The sequence below is a fragment of the Cololabis saira genome, chromosome 3 (assembly GCF_033807715.1).
Source record: "Cololabis saira isolate AMF1-May2022 chromosome 3, fColSai1.1, whole genome shotgun sequence".
NCBI classification, from domain to species: domain Eukaryota; kingdom Metazoa; phylum Chordata; class Actinopteri; order Beloniformes; family Belonidae; genus Cololabis; species Cololabis saira.
Window position 1 is genome coordinate 29,093,961 of NC_084589.1, and position 27,703 is coordinate 29,121,663.

The following is a 27,703-nucleotide window of genomic DNA, read 5'->3' on the forward strand; positions in this document are numbered from 1 at the left end:
TACAATTCTCTGGTTAGTTTTTCCATCTAATGATTTCCGCATCACGATCAAACAATAAGTGATGACTAAGAAATTGTGAGGAAAAAAGAACTTGAAGTTGATGCATGTGTAGTTTTTGTATTTGTTACGTTTGTACAGCTGGAAGAGCTGTGTGCAGAATGCCAGGCCTAGATTGTGAGAACAGGCATGAGCACCAAACCCACATAGAGCTGGGGTTTGCATTGGCCTACAACTTTCCAAGTGTTGGTTTTTCTTCATGTCTCTTCCGCCTTCTACAGTTTTTGCATCCTTGCACACTGGGGTTTCGATGAAGAGAGACTCAGAGGATTTTTAAATATTTTTAGCAGCATAAAAGAACCCGCCAGCTTAAAACAAAGGTAAGATCTCACTCTAATAGTAAAGTTGGAAGTTTATATCATGAAATGTTATTGGTGGATTTGACGCAATTCCAAGATTTACTTTTACTCTTCCGTAGTCTTGGCTGTCAATAGCAAAAAAGAAAAGCTCCTAAATTTACAAATAAATGCATTTAAGTCTCTTCAAGATTTGTTATGTTACCGCAATTGTATTTATCTAAATAAAACTCAGCAAATTGGAATCTCAGTGAAAATGTTTTTGAAAATAATCTTAGGATAGAGAATTGTGCTCGTGTCTTTGAGCCTCAAGTGAAAATATTCTTACTGTAGTTTTAGCATTAAAGTATAAGTTACTTAAGACTTTTGATTAAAATACATACTCAATAGTTAATATTCTTCAGCCATTGAATTGGAATAAAAGAACATAAAATTAAGCATTAAGACTATTTTCTATATGGTTTTCTGAATATTAACCGATTGATTGCACTTGCTGTATTTGTGTTCAGAGTGAAGGACATAAAAATGAGACATTAATCTAAATTAAATGATAAAACAATTGAAGCCTTTCTGCTCATCAGTTATGAAATCTTTTAAAATCTCAAAACTTAGGAAATAATCATGATTAATACTTACGAATAAAATATTGTTGATAATTTCACGGATGGATCTTTTTGTTGGTTACTGTGCAGAAACCTTTTTTTCATAAGCGATCAGTTGAAGCTGCTGAAGATGAACCGGAAAGGTCATGAAATACACAATGAATTAAGTGATCGAGAAAATTAAAAAGAAACACAACATATGGTGGAATTTATGTCATTGACATATTTTAGTTATATTAGTGAAAGTAGCAAGATTTCTATTTTTCAACATGAGAAACAGAGGAAGGAAGTAAAGAAGCATGTTGGTGGTTAGGGATCACATGTTTCTTGGTAGAACCTTCATCTCAGATACCAGAGCGTGCTTTCTCTCTAAGATGGAGATTTTCGTGATTTCTGTCTTAACAGAAATGTACCTTTTGTATGAAACTTTTTAATCCATCAGATCAAGAGCTCAAAATGAAGACAATTTCGTGGTTTGGGATTGGTGAGTGAATTTATTCCTCAAAAATGTTGTAAATAATGTTAATAAAGTGTTACTGAGTCACTTGTAACCTTCATCCAACTATGCATTTCATACTTATATAAGCTTTTTAATTCTCCTGGCAATTTGTTTATTTAAAAAGGATCCCCATTAGTCTTTACCCTGGGAAGACTATTCCTGGGGTCCACACATAGACATACAAAAGCAAGATCATGTAAAACAGACTACATCTTTGTGAAATCAGTTATAGTTCAACCTGATTGTCCTTTGATTTCATGTATGAAATAACGCCTGGCAAATATATTGTGTCAAATGTGATCCTCTCTTTGCAGTGCTGTGTGCACTCTCTGCAGCAGGGAAAGTTTTCTTCACAAAGGTTGAAGATAGAGTTATCTTAGAATGTGGGGTCAGCAGCTTCCAAGATAGCCTGGAGTGGAAGCATGGAGCCAACATGGTGTTGAAAGAAGTAATGAAACAGCGATTCCCCGCAAGAGGTTGTCATGAAAACCGACTGACTTCAGCATTGCACAGAACATCACTGTACATGAATATTTCAGTTATCATTTTTAATAAAAGTAACATGCATCTATATGCATTCTCAGGAACTGGCAGCAAGCCAATTACAACAAGGTCAAGGATAAAAAGAACAAATCTGCAAATCACTGGAGTGAAAGAGGAAGATGCTGGAGCATTCACATGTCTCGTGGATGGTAAAAGTCATCAACACAAACTTGTTGTTGTCTCAGGTGAGTAGTAGGCCCAAGCATGAACAGTCACGTGAGAGTCGTACAGTTTGGGGAAAACTACGACTGTTTTACCACTTCAGGTCAATCAAAGTTGTAGGCTTAAAATGAGATAAAATGGCATTGATGGCCGAAACGTAAATCCTCTTATCTGAAAAATGCACTCTTCTGAGAGAGGAAAAAAAACCTGTTTTCTTGAACGATTATATTTGTTATGGATGCCCAATAAATGTTGCACTGTTTTTGGATAAGCTTACTGTACTATATGTTAACAAGACCAATCAGGAAAGTGGAGATTCTCCCTCCATTTTTTTTTTTTTTTATAAATCGTTTTTCTACACAGGAGCTTTTGCGTTTCAGCCACTGATATCGTAAAATTATTGTATTGGAGATTAGTGAGTACTGGAGGAGCGGTTTCTGTTTTTTTTGTCTTTGTTTTTTTATAATTGTTTACCGTCACAGGTCAGGTTAATGTGACAGACAAACGCCTCCACTGTTTCACCCACACATTTCATTTTCATTTATTGATTCATTCCAGACATGTCAAAACCATGTATCTATATATGTATACAGTATACAAATAGATATACATACACACACATGTTGAACATACAGAATCCCTTGTAAATAAATATATATAAATAAATGAATCTATTTTAACTGAATGTACACAAAATAAATAAATATATAAAATAAATCTATACTCAATTTGCACACACCGGTATACATACCTATACACATGCACATGCATAACAATAGACATAACACACTAATCCTGTTTAACATGTCTGAAAAGGGGTAGGAAGAAGTAAAACGTATTTAATCCTACACTTTAGTTACTAGTCCAATAATAGAGTTGCTTTAACTGAAGTTTAAAGACCGGTATGACACTGACACAGGTTTAAAATTGAGCAGTGACCAAAAAAAGAACAGTTTCCCTTTTCCTGTTGATCTGAAACAGAAAGCACTTTAATTTTTTTTTTTCTTCAAGTTTTTTGTTTCAAAATGATAACTACATGGAGCAGAAGTAATGGCTCCATAAACAGCGGTTTTTCAGTTAATTCCCCAAAATGTTTATGTTCTGCCTCGAAGAAGCGTTACAATCTCTCAGTGATTTGTTCAACTTACTGTATACTGCAGTTTTATTTTCTCTCTGGTGACATGTCGGTGCATGTCATGCATCTGCTGACGTGCTTCCTCCAGTTCTTCGTGATTCTCACTGCATCTGCACCTCTCCTGTCTGATTTTCCTCTCTCCGACAGTCGGGGTTAAGCCGCCTGGTGTTCTTCTGGTGGACAGCACTGCTGTGGTCCACTGTAGGGTTAACAATCTGGACCAAGGCTCTACAGTGAGATTGCTGAGGCCGGACGGTTCAGAGACCGCTTTACAGACAGAGCTCAAACCTGTAACTGTCTCACACGATGGGACGTGGATGTGTAATGTGACCAATGATGGCGAGACATTCTCTGCACGTCTGGTCATCAGTGTGAAAGGTAGGACGCCAATGTAAGTGAATGAAACACCTTTTACATGCAACAAAAGAATGACAGGTCTGTTTTCTCTTTCAGACCCTGCGCCTAAAACCTCACCTCCCAGTTCACTGATCACCACGCATCAACTTTGCCCTAGCTGTGTGTACTGCGTCAAATATTGATCAAATATTACATGATAGGCTTATTTGCTGAAAGTGATTTTTTTTTCTTTTCCTCATCAAGGTGGTGGCTCTGAGAAGCTGCTGGGGCTCAGCTGGTGGATGTGGGTTGCACTTGGAGTTGGCTTCCTGGTTGTGATTGTCCTGATCACCTCTGTCATTGTCACGTGCAAGAGGGTCAGGAGGAGGAAGGTACATGACGAGGATCATTCAAAGCATCTCCATTTTCAGACATGATGACTTAAATTGAAAGGTGAATGAAGGAGAAAGAAAAAAAAATCTATAATTACTTTTTTTTTTTCTTTTACTTTTTTATAGAGGAAATTTCTGCACGTGAAAAATGGCCAGCTGCAACAGAGGAACAAGCAGTACTGCCAGTGCAAGCGGTAAATGTTCTCAACTTGCTTCTATCTATTATAAAAATCCTTCTATCCCTTTTCAAGTAATCTCCTCTCACTTTACCGATGCTTTCTAACGGGGTCTGCTTACTTTATAAGAATGACTGTTTGACCTTCGTTTTCACTGTGGTTCTTACTGAACACTTCATTATTGTGTTGTAATTAGTGTGAAAACGTCGCCTCTTTACTCCCTTTATCACAGCCAAACAGCTGCTGCCAAACCACAGCAAGGACGCCGGAGAGAGAAGCCATCAGCCCTCCCGCTTCAACCCTTGCTAAAGGAGTGACATGAATGGCAGAGGAGAAGGGAAAGATGCAGAAAAAGAAATGATTAAAGAGGGAATGAAAAGGTGATAAAAAGGGAATAAATGCGAATAAAAACGAGAGAACAAGTGACGGAGAACCCAGTAGGAAAAATGTCATGAATGGATTTTTTGGGATGATCTTGATGGAAATATACGGTAATAAAAGTCCTTCTGTTGGTATTTTTTTTCCCAAACCCGCCTTTGAACCAGATAAAACTAATGAGCTTGCCTCAATATATAAATATAGTTTTTTGCCTCTTCTGCCACTGAGCTCACTAGCATCTGATTTTGTAATCGCCAAGCTGTTTTGGTTGGTTCTGTTTTGGCCAATTTGCCCATCTATGAACTTGTACTTCCACATCAGGACTAAAGAGCTGCTGCTGGCCTGATCACACTTTCATATGCATGTACTTGTTTCACTTCTGTTTCTTTTTACATATTTACATTTTTAAAGCTTCTCAACAAACTATTTGATTTCTACGTGTATTGGATGTTGAAAATACTGAATTTTTGTTCGCTGTAAATAAAAAAATTGAAATTTTGCATTGAAATGGTATTTTTTCCTTTCCATGTACTTATTGAATTTGATACCCATCTACAACACCTGCTGATTTATTTCTTCCTCAATATGATTCAAGGGAGCGTTCTGAGATAAAATAACACGCATAAATACACAACACACAGGCGGATTAGTATAGATCGTTTCCAATTAATCCCCAGAATAGTGCAGTAGGTGTACGGTCAAAATGGTTAAGCTAAGCTGCAAAAACAGTAAGTAGTATAACAGAGTTGAACGACGACTCTCATGATCAGAATTAAACACAGCTTTTACATTTACTCGAGGCGGTGCTTTAAGGTGTGCCTGCTTTGGCTCCAAAGCTCTGGATTCCCCACAACTGGTGCAGAACAACACAGGTGTTGACCCCAGCGCAGCAACGAAACACACGCCGAACACCTGCTTAACAGCAGCCCAACACCACTGGTGACATATGCACAATGACAAATGTAGTTAATAGTGGAAATATTTCATATGATTTCAAAAAAATAAAAGATCACTCTGTTGGGTAAAGTAACTCACCTGAAATCTTCTCACATGGTCTTCTTGGTCTCCGTTTGTGCATGTGTATGTGTTATCCTAATCTAAACAATCCATTTAGTGTACAACAGAGAGGCTGGGATCATAGTGATGTCTGACTTCCTGTGTGTGTGTAAAAGTGTGTATGACAGAGACGCATGTAGCGCACACAAGCCACCAAATGTCAAAGCAGAGCTCATCGCTGTACTGAGAACATCACTTGTGAGTACTTCTAAATTATGTGTATATATACAGTATTCTGTGCCTTGGTAACTGATTTAAAGGATTTTATCACAGGGAGAAAAATATAAATGGGGATAGTTGTATATGAAGGGCAGGAATTACACTGACAAGGGACTCAGACGCGGCAGAGTGATCCTCTCTAATAGTAATGGAGCACTTTGGGGCTTTCTTTTTAAAAGTCTACACCAACATTTTATTTTCTTTCTATCATCTGCTAGTTGGTTTATCTTGGCAATTGGCCAGTTGAAGGCTTGTCTGTTGTATGAACCTCCTAAAACTTCCACGATTCATCTAATTGTAACAAGAAAAGGATGAGCATCAGTTAACGGTCAGTGTTAAGTGAATGTAGGTGATAAAAACACAATAATTGGAGAAGCTGAAACCACCACGGCGACGTTGATTTGATTTATAGCTGCTTTGAAGTAAGTCTCAGATAAATTAACCTTGATCCGTAGCTTTGACCCTTAATGAGACTTCTGTCAGATTCAGTGATATTCGTATATTAAAAAATGACTGAGGAGGATTTGAAAATGTCAGACCAGAAATGTACTTTTCAGCTCTCCAAATACATAAAGATATTTTGCAACAGCAGCATAAAGACGTAGTTTGCAATCAGTGGACGCTAATTGTTTGCTAATCGCTGTCAAGCATTGACACAGTAATTGTGCATTTTTTAAGGTTTAAATCAAATGACGTACATTGAAATATATTTGACAGAGGACTAAAGGTGCATGTTGTTTCTGTTTAGGGTGGCGTTCGTCGTTGCTAAGGGGAACAGACGTATAACACGTACAGCTACAAACATGAAACCTGAAAATGAAAATCTTTGTTATTTGCAGAAATCCTCCTTTATGAAACTACTGTAGCCTAAATAATACTTTGGAAAATTATGTATTTTTCTGAGCAGCACATATAACTTACTGATCTGGTAAACAGAATGTCTCGGGTCATGACCTGAAAGAAGATAATTGTATATTTAAGGATACTAAAATAACTTTTTTCTTTGCGTACAAGCGGAGAGCTGTGGTGTTTCATTGTAAAAACTGGCCGTTTGCAGCTTCATGGTATCATCTGATAGCCGTTGATTGTTTGAATAAAGTTTTTACTGAATATAGAGCTTCTGACTTAAATAACGGGAGAAGAATAGTTCAAATGCTGAGATGCTCAAGCACTCAGCTATTGAAGTGTTGGAGTGTGATGCAGGGTTTTCTCCTGATTCTAATACAAAATAAAATCCAACAGTTTTTTGTCAGAAAGGATCAAAAGTTAAATAAAATGGAAGAATTTCAAAGGTGTCTCTCAGTCAAAATTCATATATACAAAAAATTGAACGTAACCATGTGTTTTGTTATCGCAAAGAATTATTCAACATTATTTCCTAGCAGATGTTTTACCTTTTCATATTTGGGAAATTCATAAGGCTCCTTGTTATTCAAGTATCCCGATTAAGAAATCACAATGTGGCCAAAAACCATGTGGGTTTCCTGCTGGTATCAGGACCTTGAACCAATCCCGGCCTTCAAATTGCCTTTGACCAAAAATGGTCAACAAATATATAAATTATAAAACACTAACCTTTTCTTGCTCATGAGTCAGATAATCTGAAACTGATCAAATGCAATGTGAACTATTTAAAGTGCTAAAAAACTACAGTGGCGATGAGGAATTATTACGTATGTACTAATCACGTCTTGTAGCTGTTTGGGAGCGTCAGAAGAGGTTAGGTGTGTTTCCAAAAGAGCTGGGATACTGTGCAAAATGTAAAATGTGTAAACACGGGATGAAATCCTTTCTTGAGCCTCTAAAAGCTGCGATCGATCCACGGTCACCGCGCTGACCTCCCCTCTCTGCTCATACTGTCCGTAGACATCAAATCAGTCGTAGAAGAAGACAAATGTAAATGTTTTTGAAGATTATACACTCCTTTTTAATTTAATGAAAGCAAATAAAATAAATAACATTAAAAAAATAACGACATGGCAGCTGTGATCCGTAAGTCACGTCACCTTTTCTTTAAACAAGACTCGGAGCATATAGGATGAAGTTGTAGTACTTTTAAAAGCAAAATGTGTTTTTCATTTTTTCTTTTTGTCTCATCTTTGGATTGGTCCAAAAATGGATTGGTCAGTTTGCTTCAGGGTGGAAATTAAACTGAAATCATCTTCATAAAAGTATGAAAAATTCGGAGTTAACGTGCAGCAGATATACATATATATATATATATATATATATATATATATATATATATATATATATATATATATATATATATATATATATATATATATATATATATATATATATATATATATATATATATATATATATATATAGATATATCTATATATATTTATATATATATGTCCGGTCCATGAAGTCGTGGGGTGTAAAGTAACTGGATTACACGCGTCACCTGTTTTGTGCTCCTCCATAGCTGTATTCTCCACTAGATATTGTCTGCCCTCCGAGCACCTAAACCCACTTAAAAAGCCCTAAAGCATTAATCCTTGCAAGGTGCTAATGGTTATGTAAGCTCTCTGGGGGAACTGAGGGCCTTAGCTCTGGCTTGGGGCATTTTATACCCGAGCCTCACCGTCTTGCTAAGGTTAAATGATATTATGCAGCGTGTACATGTTGGGATTTGTTCCAGTTTGCTTCAAAAGCCTTGTAAAAGTGTTTTTTTGTTAAACACCATGATTTTAAGACATTGATTCATATTTTCATATGTCAGCAGAGGAAAATGTTATGATTATGATGTTTAATACAATAATTTTTGCTTTATAAAATGACAGTTTTTAAAAATAACAATCTGTATAAACATAGTTTGAGAGGTCAAGAATGTTATGACTAATTTGTGAAGATGCTGTGTAATTTGATGCTCATCTGAGGCCTGTGTCGCACTGATGTCCGCTGGGACCGCTGGCTCGGTTGGTGTTCTGCCAGCTCAGCACTCTAAAGACTCTTTATTGTGCTGATTTCGATGGCTTGCTGGCTTCAGTTTTTCTCAGTAGGATTCCATTTTGATGACTTAATCAGGTTGTCAACGACGTCCCTCACATTGGTCCATTAAAGCTGTTTATTACACCCGCATGCTTGGAATTACCATCCTTCTGCCATTACCTAAAATTTAGAGCGCTGTGCACAATTATTTCGTCTTTATATTCAGTAATGCAAATAAACCTTAAATAGATACTTTTATTAGAGCCATATTCAAGAGTAGCTGTTGTGTTCCTTATGTTCTGCAGCACTGTGACACAAAAGGGAGAAAACTAAACATTGAATCACCTCATTTATTAACAACAAGTCATGGTTTACATTTGCAGAAGCTTAATGTATATTCTGTTCATCTCTGTAGACAATTACCAAGCTGTGTTTCCCTGTTGCATAAACATAAATGTCTGTAAATGGGGGTGTTTGCATGTGAGAGAATAGGATTCCCTTTTCATGGCTTCATAATGAACTGTATTACTCAATTCTCTTTTTCATTGTCTTCCACAAATGAACAAATTCACATACACATGTACAGTCACTCGTAGCGAAACTGAAATTTATGAACCGGTTTATGTCTCTCCCTCTTGTATTTCCATCGGGGTTGCCTTTCCATCAGCGCAAAACATCAGGAGCCCAGATCAGATCAGCAAATCTAATTTTCTCTGCTTCTGCACATTTTGTTATTATTTTCTTTCTTTTTTTGTAATGTCATCACTAATATCAGCAAAACAAAACCGTGTGGCAAACACTAGTACAAATTTGTGTCATGATACGTTGAGTGCAGAGCAGAATTGCTGCAATCAGAACGTTGATCTTTTCAGAGCAGCAGGAGAAGCCTTACAGCACTCGAACTCCCAGCTGCTGCTGTTGCAGGTGCAACTGAACCACCGCCATGTGTTTAATGCATTTTAAACAACCTTCTTTCTCCAATCTCTCAATGAGCAATGATCATCTGTGCGGTGGTTTCCCATCTTGTAAACTCCCTTTATGTTTTCGCATCAGTTCCCCCGCAGGTTTCAGAGTCTGTCCTTATTTGAGGAACCGGCTGGTACCGATTGATTGCTGCAGTTGCAGGTTGACAAAAAAATATTGTTTAATTTACAACAAACTGGTATCTTCTTTAGGCTCATCCAGTGCTGCATTGCATCTACAGTGCTGCACAAATGGGTAACATGCAGCAAACCCGGAAATAAAGGCACGATGGTTAAACTGGTCAAAGTCTGTTAGTGTGTTGTGGATGTGTGCACCTGTGTGCGCCTAAAGACGCTGCAGCTGGCTCTATTTTTACGTGAATCTGTTAGGGTTTTTTCTCTTTATGTGGCGTGTAAGGTAGACACAAACAAATTCAGTTTCAAGGATATAGTATGTTGACATGTTTTACATCTGCGCTGTAAAACATGAAATTCACATCTAACTTGAGCTACAGTGAAATCATCTAGTTCTTTTTTCTGTTTAAAGAAACACAGTTAAAGCTTCAAATTATCTTTGCTTATTAGAATAGAATAGAATACTTTATTGTCACTATTCATGGGTACAGTGAGATTAAAAGCAGCATCACCTTTCCAGTGCAAGAGAGTGCAAACAGATACAAGAAATATAAATAATATAAAAAGGTTAAGGTGCATTTTTAAATAGTTGCATATCATCTTTTAAGTTTGTCCCCGTATTTTGCTCCTTGATGCTGCTCTTTGTTCGACACAGTTTTACAAGGCAGTCGATTTTCTGTCGGTATGGAGAGGAAGAACAGTTCTCAGCTTCAATAAATAGCGAACATGTACGTGAAGTGTTGTTTTATGAAATGTTAATCTATGAAACATCTGAAAATATTCTATTATTCAAATGAAATTTGAGCAGTTAACGCCCAGGGGATTAATTATATTTTTGTTTCCTCTAAATAAGTGGAATGACCCATGCTGTTTATGTTTTAACATTAACTTAGCGTGCTAATTATCTGATGAGTGATTTGAGTTGTTTTTTTTTCCTATTTCAGTATGAGTTAAAATCTGATTGGAAGATGAATAATCTGGTAAATCTGATTATTTACAGGAATATAATGTGCAGCTTTTGCTACACAAGCAGTAACTGCTGCAGACACATATGTAGGCGCTGTACAGCAGTTTTTCCATGCTGAACCAACGTCATCAGCAACCTCTTCAACTATACTCACAACTTTATAGCAGCGCCTTGTTTGCTCGTATCTCGTTGAACCTCGGTGTGTTTTTCCAACAATGCAATGCATCTCTGTCCAGTATACGTAAATACTGTATGAAATGAATACAAATCCTGTTTCTCTAAAATGACTGCATTGTTTCAGAGCTGAACAGTCAGCTATTTCCTCTCATGTGAAATTACATGCAAACAGGTTTGATCCTCGCTGACACTGGAATATATAGTATAGTATTATATACTATATAGTGTATAGTATATAAAACAACTATCTCAAGGCTTCTGAGATTCACATTTTTGAGTTTTTCACTGCTTTGTGGGATTTGATGGCAAAATCAATGGTTTCCAGCATGAATGATCGTAGGTTTGCTCGACGGTCTCGAACGTTCTGCGATTCTTCAGAGGAAAGATCTTTCACCTGCTCTTTGCTGCATGGATTGTGTTTCTTTAATTTTCTCTTTTAAACACCCGAAAGATGGCGTATTAGATTCATATTAGGGTACATTTATTTTCTTTATACGTTTATTGTGTGCGTGTTGTATTTTGTTGTCGGTGTATTGTTAATGTATCACGTATTATTATTATGGTGAAATATTCCTCTTTGTTCACGTTGGAAGATTATGGGAATGGGAGTCACCTGGTTGGTCAGTTTTTTAATACATTCATAAGCTTATATTGTTGAGGCTGCTGCCCCCGTGACCTGGTAAGCGGAAGAAGATGGATGGATGGATGGATGGATGGATGGGCTTATATTGTGCCATTCATTAACTGGATAACAAAAACAGTGTCTTCAGTCACAGAAGTGAAGTGAAATGAAGTGAAGTGCGATGCTACTGTACCTGCCAAAATGTTTTTTTCATGTGTTTTCTAACACCATCTATCACAGAATAAAACACTCTTGTGTCGATACTGCAGCAGCTAATGGAAATGCATGTGTGTGTGTTGTGTGTACTCGGATAACGAGAAGCAAACTCAGACATCGGCATGAGCTGACAAACACTATTTTTGACACATTTTACAGTTGTCTTGAGAGTCTTTCAGAGCTCATTCACTAAACCAGGGGCAGGCAACATTTTTCCTAACGAGAGCGTATTCTCACTATTCAGGCCACACGTCGCACAGTTTAATTAAAAAATAACCTCATCCATTTCTTAATAAACATTAACCCTGAAATGAAAGCTGAAGCTTGGTCTATAGTTTTTAGTTAACTACGACTGTTCATTTGTCAACGCTGGACTGTTCTGTAAATTTTCAGAAACCCTTTTTAAGCCTTTTTCTTCCTTTCACATCAGTGACGAGTTAGTGCTATAGTTGCATGCTTGATTAAAAAATGAATTAGTGAATTCATACTCATGGAAAATGGTGAATTAAGTCTCCACGTTGTGTGTCAGCTTTTGTTTTCGGCTGCATTTACTGAAAATGGTCTAAAGCACTACATTAATGACCCAACGGTGCATATAAAGTTATCAGTCTGAGACCTCGTAGACACTGTTCTTTGCTCTACTCAAGTTAAATCGTATTTCATAATTTTTTTATTGAAGGAGTGAAGTGAAATGCAACTTCCCAAACCATTTTGCAACATATCATCCCACTTCCACCTCCGTGCCCTGTTGCCAGGATTGTGCAATCATCACATAGGGTTAAAAAACAAACATATAGAAACAGCTATACACAAGAACTGTTGCGTCTGTGTTCGTCTGAACAGATAGTGTAAAGTACCAAAAGCAATATCTATCACCTGAGGTTTTCTTGTTCCAGACAAAGCATTTTTGTCCCTCTCATACTTTAATCTTGTAATTTTGCGCTCAGTGAGTGAGTGAAGGTTGCTGTTTGAATGCTGTTCATAAGTTTGATGTCTATCAGTGTCCTTTATTTGTTTGAGCTTTCATGGAAACGTATTTCTGTCAAAGTCTTGTGTGCCAAGAGCAACATCATGAAATGTGGCACCATTTCAGAGGATGGAAGTAACGGCTTTATTAACGATAACATGGCTGGTTGTGTACGTCCTGATGCAGCAATCTTCCTGTATGATTTTCATTCTTTGGGAAGTCACATGTTCAGATTTATTCAGTCTTTTGTGCTTCAAGTCTGTTGATTCAAGTAAACTCAGCCCAGGTTGAAGACTGTTGGAAGTCATAGGTGTAATCATTTTCATCATCACAGGCTGGCACATGTCTAAACAAGTTCTTCCTGGGACATTTGTTTATGGTTGTTATTACAAGAAACAACATGATAAATGTCACTATTGCACAGGAGTGAGTTCATGTCTGTTACGCACAGTAACCAAACTCTGTTTTCCTTTCAACATAACAACTGTGCTGTGATGTTGGCGTTAAAGTTTACTCAGTCTGTAAAAACAAAGATCCATATATTTCCATTCTGACGAAATGATGGTTCAGCAGCCTACAGACCTAAAATAACTTTACCCCTGGTTTACACGTGGAGATGAAGTGGTGAGTGGGAGAAACAGTAAACTTTTCTGTTTTTATCTGCTGTTTCACAAGACCGAGGTTTCAAAGAAGCTTGAATGAAGTTCCCCTCACGATGTAACAGACAACATTTTTTCAGACATTGAGCAGAATGTCACTTGTTTCTGACTCTAAACCTCTTTTCCACTGACATTTTCAGTATTTGTGAAACGTAGAGCAGTTAGGAGAGTACAGTAAGTGAGCTGTTCGACTCGTCTTCCTCTCTTCGCAGACCCTCCTGTGTTCAGGTTTGTTTACGTGGCACACTACACCTCTGAGTTGACATGATAAGATAAAGACAAAAAAGAAACAAAATTGAAATCGATATTGAAGGGAAATCCTCGTAGGAGAGGATGGAAGATGAGCAACCAAGAGATAAATGTGAAAAGGGTGAATCACCATTGTTTCTTGCTTATTGCCCTTGCTTTTTTTTCTTTCCCTCTTTCAGTCATGACACGATGTGATACATTCACCCTCGTTAGGTGAGTGACTAATGAGGGAGTCCTCGCTTTCAGGTGTTTTCCATCAAAATCACAACTCAACCCCCAGAAATGTCTCCACTGAGGAGAGAGGAGACTGCCGTATCCAGCATTTACTTTGAAAACAGATTTATATACACATGCTCTCTCAAGAGAAATTCATAAATATTTCAGTGCGGTAGCTCTAAGTTGAAGGTTTGGCTCTGAGAGGAAACTAAAACCTTGTTTCATTTGGGGCTCAGAGGGAACAGAAGCAGGTGTGAACTCTTCATGAAGGCAGTACAGAGGCAGGCAGACAAACCTCAGAGAGACACATAAGACGTGTGCAAGATGTTTGTTTTGTCCTTGTTGTGGTTCATGTCTCGAAACCACCTCGACGGTGTCTTTCTACATCTCTGATCCCCTAACGGATCCTTCTTACTGTCATTAGTTAGCATGGCGTTAAGTGTCCTTGGGCAGAATGTGGCATTACTGCATTAAAAATACCAGTATTTTTAGTTTACGCTTTCAAAAAGGGTGCACTTATGTCGTCTACGCATCCGAGCTGCATTAACGTTCTTTCTGCTGTCAATCCACTGAAATCTGCATTGTAAAAGCATCTTACTTCACCAAATGTCATACTTGATCTTTGGTCTTAATGAACAACGTTCATGCAGTTTTTTGTTAAAGAAGAAAACGATAAACAAATACAAATTGATGTTTCTTCAACTGCCAGAAACTAATTTTTTTTGTTGGTTGACGATGTGAAATGGAGTGAGAAGATTTATCCCCTGTTTCTAACATCATCTATCGCAGAATAACACACTTTTGTGTCGATACTGCAGCAGCTAATGTAAATGCATGTATGTGTTGTGTGTAATCGGATAAGGAGAGGCGTTCGCAGACAAACTCAGACACAAGACGTAAGAACTGACAGAAATCTGCAGATGCTAATTTTATGCCGTCTTGAGAACATACGAATTTGTTCTTAAATTGCTTGCCTGGGTAAATAAAGGTAGGTAGAAAAAAAAGAGTGTCTATCAAAGTGCATTCATTCACCTGGGGTGGGCTACAGTTTTCTATGTAGGGAAGTGTTCCCACTATACGGACAGCTTAAGTAAAACATGACTTCAGCCATTTAAAAAACATTCACCCTCAGATAAAAGATAAAGCTTGTACGATAGCTTAGGACTGTTCGTCATGTTTCAGAAACCCCTCTCTTGCCTTTTTCTTCTTTTCACATCAATAACAAGTTGGTGCTACAGTATATGAATTAGTGAATTCAAACTCACGGCAAAAAGGGAATTAAGTTTCCACATTGTGACTCGGCTTTTGTCTTCTGAAGCATTTACTCCAAGTGAAGCTCTGCCATCTAAAGCGCTGTATTAGTGTATATGAAGTTAGTCCAGTCAGAACTTAGACGCCGTTCTTTGTTGTTGTCAAGTTAAGTCGTATTTTATCTTTTTCTTTAAGGAGGTCAGAACTGAAGTGGTGTGGGGGGCCACATCTGGCCCTAATGCTGTATTTTACCCACGTGTGCTCCAGATTGTACTTTATACATATATATTTACAGTTTATTTTCTTCACAATTCAGACACAGAGACATGCAACATTTATTTCATGATGCGTGTTGTTTTGTGTGGCCATTTAACTTGCTGTAGCTTCTAGCTTAACTGAAGCTGCATTTACATCAGCCAATAAATGAATAAGATAAATAAAATCAACCATAAATAATTTTTCTTAGCACATCCAGTAGACGTGATCTTGCCGAGAAGTTTAGTGTCTTTCCAGAAAGTCAATGGAGAATGGTGTTTGCTGCCGAAAACATCAAACCTGAAACCCCATTCACAGATTTGTTGAATACGCAGACTGTTGATATTTTTTTGCTAAAGTTTGTTCAGTTTTAATGTTGTTCCAACCCTGTTAAGCTTAATCTATCATTTGACATAAAGAAAAAACAAACAAGAGTTGGATCAATATAAACAAGAGTTGGATCAATAAAAGACATCTAGTGAAAGTGTGCCCTCCGCGAGCAGACGGTTTGGCAGGTCTGTCATTAATAAACCTCTATGGACCACAGGTTGTTCAAATTCACTGTAATTATTTTCACCTCAAAAGATTTACATGCAGCAACTTCAATTTCAAGAATTTGTAACAGATAATTACCAGGAATTTTTACTTTGAGGAAGCCCTTGCGCAGTTTTTTGGGTGTGAAGGTTTCTCTGGAGCCGTGAAACAAACAGATACCAGCGATACTTGTTCAGCAGCGAGTAACTTTAGAAATTAAACAACTTTTAGTAATTAAACAAAGCAAGTTCAAGACTATCTTGGAAAATTGGTTACATTTGCGAGACGAGTTGAAAATTGCTCCGTCAGAATCGATTTACCCTGTTGTAAACTTTGAGGGTAAAACTTGATTAATGACCAAATAACTCCCAGTACTGACACAGCAGAATCTGGTCTCCAGAACAGATTTAAACGTTTCAAAAAGACAAAAAAGTAATAATGAGAACACAAAGATTGATGGGGCCGTAGGAACATACGGAGGGACTAGTCACAAGTCCCTCCGTAGGTTGCTACGGATCTCTTATCGTTGCTAAAACTTTTATTTCACTCTGTACCGTCTAGATTCAGGTATGCAATTCATCCAACACTGAAACAAAGAGACAATTAAAAATATTTTGTGAAAAACTCACTGTTTCGTCTTTCTTTAAGGGAAATTTCATTTTAATTTGCATTTTTTTGTGAAGCTTAGTCTTGTATTCGGATGTATGAGCTGCATCAGTACAATTACATGGCCGGGGGGAAATTATAAAGGATTTGGTCGAAAGCCGCTCGTGTGCGTTTTAGAGTGTGGTATGGATAGATAATAAATCCAGTGAGACCCCCCACGAGTTACGTAATTTTAATTATCAGGTGGTAACTTAGACATTGTAGCCCCTTATGATTAATTATTTATTTTTATATTTATTAGATTAGACATGCAGAGAGTCAGTAATGAATTTTGATTTTCTAAATAAATGAAAGCATCGTCTCACTAGGCAAGTGATGGGTTATGAATTCGTGAACATTTTTGAGTTCGCTTTAGTCACTCAGGAGACACAGTTTAAGATCAAGGTGAAGAAAATGTGAGCGTATTTGACCCTTTTCCTGTTTAACAACCAATCAAAGGTCAATATTCTGATTCCGGCTTCTGACAACAACTCTGTGTCTTTTTACAGACCAATCACTGCCGAGGGAGGTGCAAGGCTGCTTAAAAAGAGGGTTTGTTTCATAAATATAAAACACTTCCGCCCGACTCCAGATCGCTCAACACACCAGGACATTCAACATTCAAAAACAGTTGTAAGTATAGACATTTGTCATTTCCTTTCATTTATACTTTTCATATATGTACATGAATGCTTGTTTGCAATACATATAAATATATATATATATATACTGAACATCATTGATACAGCTTTTTTTGTAAAGTTTTGTGTCATAAATCGGTTACCTCCGCAGGCCCAGCGAGGTCCAAACATACTGCATTTTATAAACCGGTACAGTATATATATATATATATATATATATATATATATATATTTATATATTACATTATATATATGTGTGTGTGTAATAACAGCTACAAAACATCATAAAAAATGTACCTATATATAATATAGCATTGCTTCTATAATTATATACTGTAACTCATAACATTTTAAATTGTGAGATCTTAGATTTATTTCGTTGCCTCAAATCACGTTACATTTGTAATACGGTACGTTCTGGGCGGCTGACCGCTACCAACGTGACGGCCACTGTTTACACAATTTACATGCAATATATAATATCTAATTATATCATAATAAAACTAAAAATGATTAAAATTATTAAAATTATTATTAAAATTAAACTAAATATATATGTATACAGTGATCTGAAAAATACATTTTCTGCACAAACTAAATTTGTGTGCGATTTCTTTTGGAGTATAATGGAAGATGCTTGATGAAACCGAATTACATTATTACATGACAGAGGACAAGAAAATGTTTAGAAAATACAGCAGCATTTCAGCTGAAAACCCATCATGTCCTGTATTTTGGCTTTTCAGCTCTCTGCTGTTTGACCCCCATCCTCCCCTCCCCCTCCTCTGCTGCTGAAACTCCATCCTGCTCCAGATATCATCATCTTGGTTTCTCTCTGGTTCCATAGGTGCACAAACTGTGAAGGCCTGTTTATCATCAATATCGCTCTGTCACCAGACTGCACTCATGTTTGTTTCTTGCAGACTCTGATTTCACTTATTTTCTGTTCCACTTCATGTAACAGTTGAAAATGTAATTTTAAGGTTCTTGGTAATATAGAGATTTACTCAAAACATGAATATAATCTCCTCAGATTTTAATAAGTAATGCAGCTTTCGGTAAATAAGTGTAACATGAGCGCTAACAATTGCATTTAGCCTCCATCAATTGCACTAAACATTAGGAAAATATTTGTTGTTGATTAATTCAAGAGCAAGAGAACGTTTAATATTTATCGGTGCGTATTTGGCCCGCAGATATTAGATTTAACACCATTATTAACCTTTTTGTGTTTTGTTTTCTGAGATTGCTACTGAGGGATTTAAAGAACATTTTAAAAGTACTTTTGATGTATTTATTGAGATGACCGTGATGCAGCGGAGACATGGTGCTTCTAGCTTGGGCCTTGACTGCGATACCATCAGAAATACATTTATTCCAAAATATGAAGCATATTTACCAAATAACAGCAAATACTTCAAAGCAATCCTGCCCCTCTATACTATTATGCTAATTTGTTAGTTTTGATCCTTTCCATTGAGGCGTGTATCAACACTGACAGAGAACCAGACACCATGCAGCGCTGATGACACTTTATGCAATCAATTTAGATGCTAGGTACATAAATTACTTTTTTTAAATTACAAGTTTGTTGTGCTAAAATGCAACTCAAGACACAACAGTTTAATCTTTCACCCTTGACAATTCTTGTTTTTTTTTTAATCTTCTAATTAAATTTTAATATTTTGCTATTTTTTTAATGACTTTGATCTTAAAGACTCAATTTTGTACACAGCTGTAATACAAAACCTGCATTGCTTTTGGGGCAGAAAAACGTTTAATTATTATTGGCTAATACAGTTTACCAAAAACTTTTCATTCTTTTTTTTGCTGTCAATGTAAATCCTCTTATTCCGTCAATGGCTGGTGGGCGTGAGTGACACTTCAATAACACCGGCTCTTATTTTTCAATAAAAGGCCTGTATACACTGCTTACATAGTGACATACAGTAGTAGAGAAGTAGAGATAAAGGAGTAAAACGGCAAGAAAAAGAGAAACATCTACCTTAAACCACAATCTAAGTGTGCTGCCGCTGCTGTGGTCTCTCTTTTTTCTCCTTTTAAGCGAGGAGAGATCCGTCTTTCGTGGAACAGGGGAGGAAGAGAGGGGGTGTGAGAGGCAGAGGGGGAGGTGGAGAAGAGGGGAGGATTGGGATAAGAATCTGCACCTTAACTAAATCAAATCCCACCACAACCCAGCGTACGCTTTGTGTGTCCCTCCCCTTCAACATATGCCTGCTTCTTTTCATCCAGAGCCCACCACATGCCTCCTACTCTCAGCTCTGTGAAATCTTTGGCTTTTATCTTCTCAAATCTCTTCAAATCTGAGACCACCGCAAAGACATCATTGCTTCCTACTGAACAATTTCACTCTGCAGCAAAAAAAGATGATCATACAATAACTATACTAAAAAGTTAGGATGCCTCTACAAAGTTAATTTCATTTTTTTTTATTTTTTTTTATTTTAAACAAACATATATACTTAAATGAACAATGTATGTGTATACACGAAAATCACAAGTTACAAGTTAATATCTGTTGTCTGTAAAATCATAAGAAACATAAGCACACAGCGAAATAACCCAGATAAGCAAAGCATTTCGGTCATTGCACAGAAATAATTTGTTAAAATTATTTAATGACCTGATGGGCTAATGTCGCACCACAGGGCTCTATACTTGGTGCACTGATTCTTTAAACAGTGAATAGGCCGGTACAGAAATTTGGATCAACATGGTCTAGAATGTCATGTATATAAAGTTGTGTGTTGTCTGTAAATTATCATCCAACAATACTATACCGGACATTTGCTGCTATATTTTTTTCATCTTAAATATTGTTTCAGAAAACTCCTTTTCAATTCAAAGAAAAGCACCGAAAGAAAGCCTTTCTTTGCATCTCTACGGAAGGAGACATCTTTTCAGAACCCTCAGGGAAATAACTAAAAGGTTGATAAACAGATATTAAACTAATTTATAAGCATATGTCATGTTTTTCTTTTTCCTTTTACTTCAACTGTATTTCCAGACAAAGGGCTGCAATGAGGAACTCAATTGAGTCCATCTTCCTTTTCATCACTGTGCTCAACACAGCAGCTGGTAAGATGTTTCAAGCGTAGATTAATCATTTAAGGGGCAGTTTGATTTTTGCAGACCAACACTTACCACTTTATCTCTTTTAACAGCTGAGGAGATTTATGCTCAAGTGGGAGAGACTGTTACCCTTAAGACACCACACACCTCTGAAAAGGTGGACTATACACAATGGTTCTATGTTAAAAAAGATAGCCCTGTTCTTGCCTGGATAAACAGCTTTGGTGGGAAAGGATTTGATGAAAAAGGTCAGTCAACTGAATTATTTAAAGTTATATTAGCTTTTTCCATGTAACCGTGAAACATGTTTATATGCTGCAAGCTCAGATGACTTATATCATCAGATGTCAATTCTTTCCTTGCAGAGAATTCCATATGGACTAAAAAGCTGTCTGTGTCTCTTGATTCACTCGTCATAACAAACATCGAAGAACCGAACTTTGGGACTTTTTTCTGTAAGCTAATTAGGTATTCCAACATTATCAAAGAAACAACATACAGAGTAACCAAGGTCGAAGGTGAGAAGAAGAAACGGTGTCTGTCACTACGATGCATTTTATTTTAATTGTGAAAATCTAGTTAATGTTTTTCTGCAGTGTTGCTCAACTTTGCTCGAAGTGAATCTGTTGTGTGTTTAACTTAACAAACTTTACAATCTTTTGATTAATCTCAGTGGTTAGGCTAACATTCCTGCTCACTGTGGGGTTGTCAATGTTGTACTATAACTATAAAAGGTTAGCTTCATTTTAACTGTGCCATCTCTTCATGCTGCTCTAGTTAAGATGAATAAAGAAATGCCTCTGCTGCCTGGAGACGATCTGACTCTGACCTGCAACGTGGACACACGTCAGGGGGAACAGAAACCCGAAATTAAGTGGCTGGATCCCCTCAAACAGCAAAGAATTAATCACGGAATCCTTAAAATTAAAGCCACAGCTCACGACAGTGGTGAATGGACCTGTGTTGTGAAAAATAGTAAAGAGTTCAAGATTTCGGTTGCAGTTGTAGGTGAGTTCCCATGCACTCGCACATTGTTTATTTCATAGAGGTGCAACTTCATCCTGAAAACAATATTTCATTATTTATCTTTCCCTTCCTTTTAGACTTCTCCCCCTCTCCTGGACCTCAGTATGCATCTGTAAACTCCCCTCTCTTCATCCCTTTTTCTCTTTCTCCAACCCTTTCCTTGGAGAAAATGAAGAAAAACATCAAGAATGTCGAATTGTATTTCACTCCTAAAGGATCCTCCGGTCAGACTCCGCAGAAGCTCTTTTACCTCTCACAGGAGAATTCTTTCAGCTGGGACCTGAAAGAAAATCGTGGACTGACAAATGCCAGCCCCAAAAGTGGAAATTTCTCTTTGCGGAAAGATAAGGCGAACGAATATGACAGAGGGAACTACACATGCGCCATAACATTGACAAATGAGGAAATTCTAACCCACACAGTACAAGTCCAGGTGTTGAAAAGTAAGTCACAACTGATTTCTTTGTACAAGGCCAACATTCTGCTACAATCACTGCCACATAAAGATTATTCTGCTTCCTCTTCCATTATGGCAGCATGCTATTTTATCTTTGTCATGGCCAGTTTCTTTTTGCCAGCTGTTATTCACAACAAGACTTGTTGGTATTTCCTTTTTTTGCCACATTTCTACCTCTATGCTCTTTTGCTACCCTAATATTTTATTCTCTTTGCTGTGGAGTGTATTTGGAAGTGTTTGTGCTCTTACATGTTTCTAATTCGGCAGCTGACACACTTGCCATGTCCCACTGTTGTAATATGATTAGCTCTCCCTCTGGAGAACAAAATGAAAAATGAATTTTAATTGGACCGTCTGTTGTAAGGCTTTATAGTGTAAAACTAGATTTCTTTTAGTTTTGTTTCTTAACTATTCTTTGACCAGAGAAGAAATCCAGTCAGATGGATTACTTTAAGGCAAAATGCCTTGATAGAAGTGTGCAACACAACGGCAGATGCTCATTTTCTGATCCCAAAAGATAAAACGTATAAAACTTCTGTCTGTGAAATTTAAAGTCCTTATACCTATTCTTTTCTTGCTTCTTCAGGTCAGAATTTTCCTGACTCTTGCCTTTCCTCTGTACTATCATGCTTTTAAAGTCCAAACATATCATTCATGCCAGATAAAAGAGTAAATTTAGTACTGAAACTGTTGAGTATTAACGCATTTATACTGATTGACTGACCTTGATTGATTGACCTTTTTTCATGTGAAATTCTTAATTCTGTATTCCTGTCCCCTCCCACTGTCTCCAGTCATCCCCATCTCAGGAGTAAAGTTAGTTTCTGGCCAGAAACTCCAACTGAGTTGTACCTTGGGTGACCACCTGCCCCCTGATTTGGAGGTGAAGTGGTTGCCTCCTAAAAGACGGTCCAATTTCAAATCTAATCTGCTGTCCTCCACGGATCTCACAATTGTGAGTGCGGTCAAAGAAGATAGCGGAAAGTGGAAGTGTGAGCTGTGGCAGAAGAGCAGCAAGACACGACTGGCGTCAGCTGAGATAACAGTGAACATCGGTGAGTGCAGGAAGTGAGAGGAGAACAGGAAATATGATATGGGCATGACCTTGTGGCCACAACATTGTATGCCAGAAACTCGGTTTTACTTGACGTTGCTCCCTGACTCGTATAGCTTTGATCTCTTTCTGTGTTGTCCGCAGAGCCCTTACTGAGCGTGTGGATGCTGGTGATCATCTGCAGCGCTGGAGTCATCGTCATCCTCCTCCTTGTACTCGCTTTCATCCTCTACCGCCGACAGGTACAATCAAACCTTTCCTGTCGTTCTCAGTGGGAGCACACTTGAGTATTAGCGCATCATTAACAATTATCTCTATCTGAATGTCTCCATCTCTCTTTGTGGCTCACATCAGCGGAAGAGAAGACACCTCAGACGTCGACTCTGCCAGTGCAAAAAGTATGTACGAACTATTTCCTGACAATGACAACAAAACACACACACACACACACACAAACACGGAAATCTTAGCCCTGCCTTTTGTCGTTAGCTCTTTTATGAAGTTTTAAAGATATTAGTGTTTTATTTTTGATGAGTACATTTTTGTTTTTCAGCCCAAAGCCCAAAGGATTCTACAGGACATAATATCACCCAGTGGGACATTATCAACAACAACAAAACACATCCAGCTGAATTTAGTGTCACGCCTCATCTAAACGGCCATATCTACTGAGCTATGCACCTCTGTGTTAGTACGATGGGCTGAAGGGGAATTTGAATGAATACAATCATCTCATTGCTGAACTGACAAAGACAAAGACAGACTTATTAAAAAAAAAGAAGAAGTTAGTTTTACAGTTATGCATCTCAGCCATTTCAGGTGGGTTTTAAAAATCTAGTACATAAAAGCTTGTGACCAAATGTGAAATTGATGTAGAAAAGAAAACAAAATGCAAAAATATGGAAATAATGCAAACCCTTTTTTAAATGTAAAATGAAATATCAATTATTCATACGGAGAAATATTGATTTTTAAAATTGTAAATGCTCATTGAAATCTAGATGACAGCAGCATTTTTGCCTAGGTGTTGTGTTCCCTCACTTTAAAACGTTTTTAGACACTGAAGAGACTAAATACTGTAATTTTTTTAAAGGAAATAGTTTAGTCTGATCAAATGTTTAATTCATAATACACAAAAAAAATGTATGCAAATGATACACTGCTGTACCAGACCATTCCTAGCACGATGTTACCTTCCCACATGTGCAAATGGCTCATGCCACATGCACTAATGCACCCCTATACCACTGCAGGTGCTGGCTTTTTACTGTGCTGGTTCAGGACAGAGAATGCATAAAGAGTGAATATAGAGGGGTGATCTGTGCAGAGTGATGGGTTGGGGTGTCGGGGGGGGTGGATGACATGCTGCAAAGACCTCTAGGCCACAACTGTAACCCAAGCCAACTGCGACAAAGACCTCCAGCCTCTGTATGCTGCACTCTCTCAACCAGCTGAGCTTTCTGGCGCCCCAATTATTTCAAACTTTGGACTGGTGACTCATCCAGGCTCCAGCTCCAGCCCCCCTGCAATGCTGAACACAATGAAGCAGGTGTAGAAAGCTGGCATAGGCGAGAATGAAAGGATTCTAAATTGTTATTCGTCAGATCTCAGAACAGTTTCTCTTTTGACCTAAATCTGTCATAAGTAAGATCAAGACCAGAGGAATATTTCTACTTCTTTTTCACTTACATTTTTTCTCTGAATGAATATCAGAAATGTTAGATTTGTGTGATTTAGATCCAATCAGAGCCGGTTATAGGCCTCAGGCTTTGGCACACAGATATTTTTCCCAGAATCTCTTAATTTATTCATCACATTATGCGTTTTAGATGATTAAATCCCCACATTTTGTTTTTTTTGTTTTGCAAGTCTGTTAAGTAGCATCATTTAAATGAGTTTAATTATTTGCTTGTCTCTCACAGTATATAACTCCTCTTCCTTGTGATGCTATTTTAAATTCAGTCTTGTAACATACACATTGGCAGTAATTACCACATCCTGATAAAATGCCATTTCTACTTGTTTCAATTACATATAGAACTGAATTGGTTTGAAAATCATTGTAATTTGTTTGTTAATGGTTTATTATGTGTTATATTTTTAATGAATACATATATATTATAACTTACAGTATATTATCACTATATTTGACTTGATTTCATTCACCTTACTGTACTTTTGACTTCTCTTTTTGTCGATTCTATGTAATATTATGTATATTTTCTGTGATGCTCCATGTTACTGCTATGTTATATCCAACAAATGAATCCACGTGTTTAATTCTGTACACATGACAAAGCTTTATTATTTAAAATAAAAACAGGATCTTTATGGCTGACATAAGGATGTTGATTTGAATGTGAGACTGTAAAGTATATATCACAAAGCTTTTCAATAAAAGGATCACTATCTTTCATAGCTGAGTGGTTTTCCTGCAGTTCTGTGGTCTTCATGGCAGTGGGCTGGTGGCCTTCTGGCAGATGCGTGAGTTCACGAAGCCACAGGGAATATCGGACCATTTCTGAGTGTAGCTGTCCACGACCACGCAGTCTTCCCCCTCAGGTCCACCCGACAGGTTGTTGTCTGGCTCCGACTGATGCAGGTTCCAGAATCTGCTCAAACAACATTTAAGTACACATCAGCGTGAGCTTGTTTACATTAATGTTGAACTTGCCTACTATAGAGTCTTAATTTCCAATAAAATTACATCTTTGAAGAAAATGTTACTAGTTACTAGTTTTACTAGTACTACACTGCATTTAAGCACAGTATCACATTTTTATCTCGTGTCACCTGTCACACATTGTCACACTCAAAGTGAATTCATGTCACACAATAAACCCAACTCCTTCTGAAACATGCCAACGTGTATTTCGTGGTTGCCGCAGGATAACACCCAGGCACCACCAAGAGGTTTGGAGAAGAAGTGCATCAACGTTCAGATTTTGATGATCACTCAACCTTCATCGAGTAAAAATTACCTGACTTTCAAATAAGTCTCTAATTAAAATCAGCCCCCTTTTACATTCAGTCTACAATTTGACATTGTCAGGATGTTTTCAAGACAATAACTTGTAACTGTACACCAGCAAATTTGCACTAATTTTAAATGGGTGTTGTACTGCATGTCATCACAGTACAAGTGAGGCCTACATAACAAACATGAGGAAGACATTATAACAGATTTCTCAGCTATATCATCATCGAATCCAACCTGTTGTACACAGAAAACGCGTTTGACACCTTTTAAATACAGATATCCTGCGTAGGTTAAAACTTCAGCGCACAAACAGCTGGATTATACAGTTTAAAGTAAAGCCTATTTTTGTCACTGAAACTGAAAGCAGCCAGGTTCCTCAATTTTGATTCTTCAAAACAGCCGTAGCTTATGATTATGGATATTTTGGAGGATTAATAGCGTAATGGTCAGCCTGTACTCATGTACAGCAAGTAAAGGTTAATATGAAACAGACAAGCTCTTCTGCACTTATACAAATTTCCCATTGTACTTTCAAAACAGGGTTAGAAAAATGTTGTTTTGGCTCTAAATCCTTGTTTTAGGTTAACACTTTTCACACTTACGATGTTGTAAGCGTTGAGTTGTCCACCCATCTCCACTCTCCTTCTTTCTCAGCGTCACTCAGTCCGATCCAGTAATGCGTGTTAAATCCACCAATCCTTCGGCCTTCTTTTTCCACAGCTTCCTGAAAACATATTGTATCAAAGTGAATCACTTCTTCTGAACAAACAGATAAATGAGTATGACTAAAACACCTGGAATTACTTACATGCTGCTCTGTGGTGGTCAGAATGGCGAGATGGGCGCCGATATCCTTACATTTATCTGCACTTATGGACTGAGTCTGCCTGTCAGTGACAAGGAGGAAGCACTGATCCTCAACCTGAAGCCAACCGTCTGGACACCTACCGCATCTGATTGCTGTGATGGTTAAAAAAATTAATAAATAAATAAACATGTAAACATTTCGCAGAAGAGCTTATAAGAAGAAAATACTACACCGTCATCCTTATGCTGGTACATGTAAGATGAACAAAGAGTACCTGGAGCTGAGCAGTTGAGTGCCAGGCTGGAGTACTGGTCACACAGGCGCTTGTATTGATTCTCCAACAATGCCATCCTCACTTTTAGAAAAGCCACTTCATCTTGAGGATTTCTTACATCCTGACAGGAGATTTCAGAAACCAAAAGACCCAGGAGCACGCAGAGGACGGTGCCCAGGCCGCCTAATGACCGAGAGCAGATTAAACATTAGTGCACACACAAACAGACCACACAGGCTTTACAGCATCTGCTGTGGAGGGACGTCTTACCTTTCATATTGATGAGCTTCATCATGTCTGTCAGCTTGCAGAAGTGAACACTTGTCAGCGGTGTGGTGTGTCTGAGCTTGATGGACGTTTTAAAGAGGAGTTTGTTTACTAAAGAGAGGCGAGTGGAAAGTTACTGATTGCACAAACGTACCAGACAGAGTGTTGTGTTCATGAGCATCAAAGCATGTAAACTTGGATGGTGCAATTTTGTTGAGCCAAACAAGTGGTGACTGACCATGCTGACTTAGATCACTGGCTGTCCGACTTTACCGGGCACTTGCAGAGAAAAAAAGAAATAGATTTTGAAAGGAAAGAAACTGATTAAAATATAAATCCAACCTGAACTTTAGTAAAATAAATATAAGAACAATACTTTCTTTTGTTAAATCACATTCATTCAGTTTGCAGCCTTGCTCCCCCTGTGATGGCACCACGGCCCCCACCTCTACATTTA

The 27,703-nt window shown here is 37.6% G+C and overlaps 3 protein-coding genes across 4 annotated transcripts; 2 read left to right on the forward strand and 1 right to left on the reverse strand.

Annotated features, from left to right (window-relative positions):
- The first annotated feature begins 281 nt into the window (after nt 1–281).
- LOC133441059 (uncharacterized) lies at nt 282–5,008 on the forward strand. The gene is made up of 8 exons (XM_061718437.1): nt 282–377; nt 1,398–1,439; nt 1,769–2,182; nt 3,442–3,672; nt 3,748–3,810; nt 3,895–4,022; nt 4,149–4,216; nt 4,431–5,008. The coding sequence occupies exons 2-8, from the start codon at nt 1,412–1,414 to the stop codon at nt 4,513–4,515; spliced, it is 1,017 nt and encodes a 338-aa protein (XP_061574421.1). The 5' UTR covers nt 282–377; nt 1,398–1,411; the 3' UTR covers nt 4,516–5,008.
- An 808-nt stretch (nt 5,009–5,816) lies between these two features.
- On the forward strand, nt 5,817–25,496 carry LOC133435217 (uncharacterized). 2 transcript variants are annotated; one of them, XM_061717116.1, is made up of 11 exons: nt 5,817–5,830; nt 17,156–17,276; nt 20,316–20,386; nt 20,473–20,628; nt 20,746–20,898; nt 21,158–21,388; nt 21,484–21,849; nt 22,658–22,918; nt 23,062–23,159; nt 23,272–23,315; nt 23,471–25,496. In XM_061717116.1, the coding sequence occupies exons 3-11, from the start codon at nt 20,329–20,331 to the stop codon at nt 23,499–23,501; spliced, it is 1,398 nt and encodes a 465-aa protein (XP_061573100.1). In that variant the 5' UTR covers nt 5,817–5,830; nt 17,156–17,276; nt 20,316–20,328; the 3' UTR covers nt 23,502–25,496. The 2 variants fall into 2 exon arrangements, with proteins under 2 accessions (XP_061573100.1, XP_061573099.1); XM_061717115.1 differs by lacking the exon at nt 5,817–5,830 and having other exon boundaries at nt 17,162–17,279.
- Nucleotides 25,193–27,502, reverse strand: cldc1 (C-type lectin domain containing 1). Its single transcript, XM_061717117.1, has 6 exons — nt 27,485–27,502; nt 27,250–27,325; nt 26,980–27,162; nt 26,706–26,857; nt 26,500–26,621; nt 25,193–25,529 (listed from the first exon to the last, which is right to left on the reverse strand). The coding sequence occupies exons 1-6, from the start codon at nt 27,485–27,487 to the stop codon at nt 25,367–25,369; spliced, it is 699 nt and encodes a 232-aa protein (XP_061573101.1). The 5' UTR covers nt 27,488–27,502; the 3' UTR covers nt 25,193–25,366.
- Nucleotides 27,503–27,703: the final 201 nt, after the last annotated feature.

Excerpts from the sequence above, each read along its gene's own strand:
- LOC133441059 (XM_061718437.1), top strand. The coding sequence starts at position 1,412 with ATGAAGACAATTTCGTGGTTTGGGATTG. Across the intron at positions 2,183-3,441 it reads CAAACTTGTTGTTGTCTCAG|TCGGGGTTAAGCCGCCTGGT; the intron begins GTGAGTAGTAGG and ends TCTCTCCGACAG. Across the intron at positions 4,023-4,148 it reads AGAGGGTCAGGAGGAGGAAG|AGGAAATTTCTGCACGTGAA; the intron begins GTACATGACGAG and ends ACTTTTTTATAG.
- LOC133435217 (XM_061717116.1), top strand. The coding sequence starts at position 20,329 with ATGAGGAACTCAATTGAGTCCATCTTCCTTTTCATCACTGTGCTCAAC. Across the intron at positions 20,387-20,472 it reads TGTGCTCAACACAGCAGCTG|CTGAGGAGATTTATGCTCAA; the intron begins GTAAGATGTTTC and ends CTCTTTTAACAG. Across the intron at positions 23,316-23,470 it reads CGACTCTGCCAGTGCAAAAA|CCCAAAGCCCAAAGGATTCT; the intron begins GTATGTACGAAC and ends TTTGTTTTTCAG.
- cldc1 (XM_061717117.1), bottom strand. Across the intron at positions 27,163-27,249 it reads GAAGCTCATCAATATGAAAG|GCGGCCTGGGCACCGTCCTC; the intron begins GTAAGACGTCCC and ends CTCGGTCATTAG. Across the intron at positions 26,858-26,979 it reads ACTCAACTGCTCAGCTCCAG|CAATCAGATGCGGTAGGTGT; the intron begins GTACTCTTTGTT and ends TAACCATCACAG.